The 6,565-nt window shown below is 30.2% G+C and overlaps 1 protein-coding gene across 1 annotated transcript; it reads left to right on the top strand.

Annotated features, from left to right (window-relative positions):
• The first annotated feature begins 786 nt into the window (after nt 1-786).
• LOC101210312 (isoleucine N-monooxygenase 1) lies at nt 787-3,090 on the top strand. The gene is made up of 2 exons (XM_004151506.3): nt 787-1,835; nt 2,245-3,090. Exons 1-2 carry the CDS (start codon nt 828-830, stop codon nt 2,884-2,886), a joined length of 1,650 nt encoding a protein of 549 aa, XP_004151554.2. The 5' UTR covers nt 787-827; the 3' UTR covers nt 2,887-3,090.
• Nucleotides 3,091-6,565: the final 3,475 nt, after the last annotated feature.

The raw sequence follows: 6,565 nt of genomic DNA, 5'->3' as shown, positions 1-6,565 counted from the left end.
CTTTAATGGTTGAACTTTTGCCACAAATGCATTCATAGATAAAACTTTGTTATAAAGACTAGTTTGCATCCGACTTAGAAAGAAGGTGAGAAATATGGGAGAATTGGTAAAATTACCAAAATAATTTATTATAATAATCAATGTCACTTTTCTTTTTCAAATTACAAAAGTAGTAAATTTCAAAGCAGATTATTGTTAGCTTACCATATGATTACCATCATATTTATCAAATTTACCATATGCAAAAAAGTGTGTCATAAGTTTTTTTTTAATTCTTTTTATATCTAATGCAATTTTTTAGAAATATATCTATATATTTTAATATTATTTTATTTACTTCATATCCTTAAATGGAATAACAAAAAAAGTAAAATTGGTGGAAGGCAGATTTATTAGGAGGAATCTACAAAACCTAAGCTACCTTTTCATTGACTTAAAAAATAAATATGTATTTTTTTAGACAAAACATATTTTCATTTAAATTGTTTTGATAAAATTCATTAAAATACATTTTTAGTTTTTTATTATTAGTGGTTTCCAAACCATCAATTTTTTTTAAAAAATAAACTATAATTAAATTAAATATTTGAAAAGTGATTCGAGATAACCCTAACATTTTAAAAATCTATTAAACATTTTATGCAGTTGAAATAATAAATAGATAATTAAATTTGTAATTTAATTGAATAGTACTTTGTGTATGTATGTCTACGAATGATATTTCAAATGCCACCCATGTTTCTATATATATATATATATATATATGAACACACGTCCCCTAAAGAATATAGGTAAAAAGCATTCCATTAGTATTCATAGAGAAAGTGATGGAGGTTGCTTTGCTATTCATTAATGAATTGATATACCAAAACTCTCCAATCGCCATAACCTCCAAAATTTTCATTTTGTTTCTATTCATGGCTTTCACTTCTATCTTGTTTTTTCAACGTTATAATCGCATACGAAAACACTCGAACTTGCAACCACCTCTCCCACCAGGGCCAAAGCTATGGCCTTTTGTTGGCTACCTTCCTGCAATGTTGTTGAGCAACAACTTGTCAACCCACGAGTGGATTCATTCAATTATGAAGCAATTCAATACTGAAATTGCTTCCATACACTTCAGAAATACTTACATAATCCCCGTCACTTCTCCAGAACTCGCTCTTGAATTCCTTCACACATATGATTCTATTTTTGGATCGCGCTCTTCCAGTTTTGGAGATTCTGATATGTTAACCCGTGGAAGTATCTCCGCAATATTATCGCCAACGGGACCTCAATGGAGGAAGATGAAAAGAATTCTCACATCAGAGATACTCAATCCATCAACTATCCATCGAATGCTTGCCCAAAGAACCTCTGAAGCCAATACTCTTTTATGCTATATTTTCAACCAAACATGTAAAAATGGAGGAGGTGCAGTGATTAACATTAGAAGGATAACACAACATTATTGTGGTAACATCTTAAGAAGAATGTTATTCAATAGAAGATACTATGGAAAAAGGAGGGAAGATGGAGGTCCAACTTTTGAAGATAAAGAACACAATCAAGCATTGTTGACCGCTGTTAGGCGTGTTAATGCATTTTCTATATCAGATTTCATTCCTTGTTTTAAGCCTTTTGATTTAGATGGACATAAAAAGATTCTGAAGAATGCTTTGAATGTTCTTCGAAAATATGACGAGCCGATTATAGAAGAGAGAGTGCAACAATGGAAAAATGACAAGAAAATAGAAGGGGCAGAGGACATTCTTGACATCCTCATTTCACTTAAAGATGACAACGGAAATATTTTGTTGACAATAGAAGAGATCAAGACTCTAATCATAGTAAGCATCTTACAATTTCTCGTACTTACATACATGCAAATATGGATATAAATTATAACTAAATTCGGTTTCTCAAATTATAAGTTTATAAATAACTGCGACTTACTATTTGGTTTGGAAATAAAAAGGTATCTGACAATAAAATGTTCGACACATTTGTTTTAATTACTTCATTAACTTTATTAAGCAATAATTAAATGTTTATTAATGCATTAACCAATATATATACATATATATATATTAATGTTCAAGAGACCCTTAATTTTGACAGTTTATTTGACCTCAAATATTTTTTCAAGTCCAAACAAAAATACAACCTAAAAAATTATTTGTAATTTAAGCTTCCTGAAATTGTTGACATGTGTTGCTTATACTAATGCCAATTTTAACACCATTATTATAATTATAGGACATACAACTTGCAACAGTAGATAATCCTTCAAATGCAGTGGAATGGGCAATGGCAGAATTACTCAATCAACCAAAAGTTCTCGAAAAAGCTATTGAAGAATTGGATAAAGTAGTTGGAAGGGAGAGATTGGTTCAAGAATCGGATATTCCGAAACTCAAGTATCTCACAGCTTGTGCTAGAGAATCTTTTCGACTTCATCCATTTTCACCCTTCAATGTTGCTCATGTGTCCAACTCTGACATTGTTGTGGCTGGCTACTTTATTCCCAAAGGAAGCGAAGTGTTGCTGAGTCGTTTGGGTCTTGGTCGAAATCCAAGGATTTGGAAGGATCCAATGAAATTTGATCCAGAACGTCATCTAAAAGACGGGACAGTTGAATTTGGAATTTCAGAACCCACTTTGCGATTCATCACTTTCACAAGAGGGAGGAGAGGTTGTCCTGGTGGCTCACTAGGAACTAACATTACCATGATGTTATTTGCTAGACTTCTACAAGGATTCTCATGGACTTCGTTGCCAAAATTCACAACGACGTCACCTGAAACCAGAGAATTATCTCTATCAAAGCCATTGCATTTGCATGCAAAGCCACGTTTATCTCATAATATGTACCAAGGCTATATTGACCATCAAGCATAAACTGCCCAAGAAACAGTGTCTACAACAGAGAAATAGGCAATAGTCGTTTTGCTTTCATACATATGCTTGTGTTTAATATACTTTTTAAATGCTCTGCTCTCATGTATCGTAAAACCAATTTAGGTTATGTGTCATATTTTTCTATGCATCCTCGCAATAATTTGCGGAGTTAAATTTGAAGTTGTGGAAGCAAAAATTTATATATATTGGCTTCTACTCTCGACGAGTAAAGAAAATTAAAGAAGCCTGTGTGCAAATTTTGGTAGTGAAAGCTGCATCACAGAGTTAGTAGAAGTCGAACATTACTAAAAAAAAGGGACTCGTTTGACGTTTCTAATTTTAAATATTTGAGATTTTTTTAAAAGACATAAAAAAAAAAAAGGAGTGATTTCAATGATATATTGTCAAGATTTTTTTATAAAAAGGCTCAAGTAGGCCAATATTTAGTTTTTTTTTTACGTTTTTTAAATGCATAGTGATATGTACTTTTTTTGAACGTATTAAAAATGACAAGTAATTTTTTGACATTTCAAAATATGTATTTTTTCTTGCCATTTTTAAGAGGGGCTGTTGCAGAAATAGCAAACAAATTTATGATAATACGCCTCATGTTACTAACATTTTCTAAATTACAAAAGTATCAAATTTAAAAGTTGATAACCTCTAATTTTTCATATTCGCAATATGCAAAAAAAAATAGATGTCATGAACTGTTTTTTTCTAAATGTTTTTGTCATATGATATTGTTGAGCAAAAAATTTCAGGCAATTATATTCTGCCATGTCATCACAACAAAATTGTGATGATTATAATTTGATGAGATTTTGGGTAGTCAAGTTTTCTCATATCCAACCCAATGAAAACCTTGGATGAAAAATCGGGTCAAACAAGGAGGGCTCAAGCCCAACAGAAAAATGGGTTCAAACTCAAACCCAACAGACAAATGGGTCCAAGCTCAAGCCCAACAGGCAAGTGGGTCTAAGTCCAAATCAAACAAGCAAATGAGTTCAAGCCCACCTAAAGCCAATGAAGTTTCTCTATAAATAGAGACCTTTGTCATTTATTTAAGGAGGGTCTTTTGTTGAAGGAAGAATTGAAGCTTTGAAGTACTGACAAGTTCTTATCAACTTCGAGATCATCATCTTCTGAAAGATTGAAGACTTGGAAGATTAAACTTTCCTTGAATTCCAGAAGATCAAAGTTCAAATCGACTTGCAACAACAACATCGTGAAGACCGAAGATCAAGAAGTTTTAAGTTTTAACTTGTATTCGAGAGAAAACATCGTGAAAACCGAAGATCAAGAAGTTTTAAGTTTTAACTTGTATTCGAGAGAAAACATCGTGAAAACCGAAGATCAATAAGTTTTAAGTTTTAACTTGTATTCGAGAGAAAACATCAAATGAGTAAATACTAGAGATTGTATTCACAATATTCATCAATATACCAAAGTTCAATTCCACCATTTTATAAAAGTATTGACCCTTGTTTAGACACTTCCTTCGCTCCTCCCAAATTTCCCATAGCCCTAATTCTAAGCCGAGGATTTTATCTCGCCCTTACCGTTCATTGATTTCTTCTTCTTTCTCTTCTCTTAGATTTGCGACGATGAGAGAGTTCAACGGTTTGAGCTTTGAGAATAGAGTTCTCTGCCTCCATGGTGGCATAGGTTGTATGGTGATGGCGAGATTAGCTACGATTTTTTGTTTCTGTTTCTACAAGCAATCAACTATTGGGTACGAAAGTTATCGCTCTCGTAATCGGTATCTATAAATTTCTCTCTCAAAAGATTTCAACTTCCATTGAAACCCATCTCTCAAATCTTCTTTCCCATTCGATCCGTCATTCACGCCCCAACCATAAGCCTCTTTCTTCTCCATTTTCGTCATTCTATGCAACTCCCTCATATCCTGACACAACTTCTATGCAATCTATTGACATAATCCATAAGGTATTTTTTGTTTTCTTGTCATTCATTTCCCTTTTATATTCTACTATTGAATTTCAATCTTAAAGAAGTGTTATTTTCGTGGATTTACTTGATGCCTTTCATTTCCCTTTGTTGAGAATGTCTCCCAACCCAACCCGATTTCACCTCTAATGGAAAGAATATCAATAACAAATAATAAGTATAGTAATAATAAAAAGGTACAATAATAATAATAATAATAATAATAATAATAATATATATATATAATAATAATGACATAATTATCTAATGATCATTCTTTCCCTCTATGCTTTTAGAGAGAGGTCAAGATTTCTTTAAAACTCTTATGTCATTTTCTCAAAAGACTAAGGTTTTTTTTTTTTATAACAATAAAAGTAAAAAGAAAGCCAAAAACGAGTCTTATATAATTTTTTTCTTTCACTCTATCTTTAAAGAAAAAAAAGAAGAGAAACAAAATCAAATCCCAAAGAAAATTCCTCGTCGATGAGGTGCGGATCCTTGAGAGTAAAACCCTACCATATACAACCTCTAACAAAATCTATTTCAACACGAGATTTGATTTGGTAAAGAGAAATAAAAAAAGTACCGAAACCAAAAAATGGTAAAGATACTAACGTAATGAAAAAAAAAAAACCGACCTTTTGGAGAAACTTTTCTCCGAATTCGCAGAGATTCTCCAAAAAAATAAAATTTCTCTAACAATTTTTATGTAAAGATTTTTTTTTGTAAGAATTTTTCTCCTCGAAAGAAATCTTTGTTTCAAAAAACTCTTCTCATCTTTCTAATGAGAAAGGTCCCTATTTTTTATTTTATATTAATAAAACAAAGTTTCATTTTCTTAAAATAAATTAAATGAGATATTTTGAGATTTTGTGAAAAATAAATTAATACATCAAATGAATATTAAAATATTTTTATTTAAAATTGATTTTCTTTTTTTCTAAAATGATTTAAATAAGTTAAAATTGATATTAGAAGATTTGATTTAAAATAAATTCATTTATTTTTTTCTAAAATAGTACAAATAATATAAACTGATTTATTTTTATTTCTTAAAAAAAAATGAGATATTATAAAAGTTTAGCCATTATTACTAATATTATTTTTAAAGAAAAATATTGGTAGGATAAAAATAGGTGGCTACAGGCATCTAACACGTAATATATTTAGAAAACAATCATTTAGATTTGATTTTTCTTCTCTATACCATCATTTAGATTTAGTAAACGATTTTTTTCAAGATTTTTTAGTACGTAATTGTCTAGATTTAGTATACGATCGTTTAGACCATAAATACTTTGACGTTCTGTTACATTTATGAAAATTAACCTTGTTTTTGTTTTTGTTATTGTTTTTGCTTTTGCTATTGCTATTGTTTTTGTTTTTGTTTTCCCTTTTCTTTTCTTCAATTTTCTTCATTTTTCCAAAATAATCCAACTCTCTCTCTCTTCATTTAATTCCTATCAAATAAACTTTTTATCTTCTGAAAAACTAATTATCTTTTCCAAAAATTTATTTTTTTTCGTGCAATGTAATTCTTTTTCTTTTTCTTTCTCCCTAATAAGGAACGATTCACAAATAATTATATTCTCACCTATACAATTATTTTTAGGAGTCTTTTAAAAAGTATAAAAATGTGGCAAAATATTTACACGAATAAAACAATCTCAAAAAATAGAACAAAAAAGCTCATAAGTTCAAAATGGAAATTATAAAAAGTGTATGTGGT

Source organism: Cucumis sativus, chromosome 1, assembly GCF_000004075.3.
Source record: "Cucumis sativus cultivar 9930 chromosome 1, Cucumber_9930_V3, whole genome shotgun sequence".
Taxonomy (NCBI): Eukaryota; Viridiplantae; Streptophyta; class Magnoliopsida; order Cucurbitales; family Cucurbitaceae; genus Cucumis; species Cucumis sativus.
Note: the sequence above shows the minus strand (reverse complement) of the source record. Positions and strands in the feature narration are given on the sequence as shown.

Excerpts from the sequence above, each read along its gene's own strand:
- LOC101210312 (XM_004151506.3), top strand. The coding sequence starts at position 828 with ATGGAGGTTGCTTTGCTATTCATTAATGAATTGATATACCAAAACTCT. Across the intron at positions 1,836-2,244 it reads AGATCAAGACTCTAATCATA|GACATACAACTTGCAACAGT; the intron begins GTAAGCATCTTA and ends TTATAATTATAG.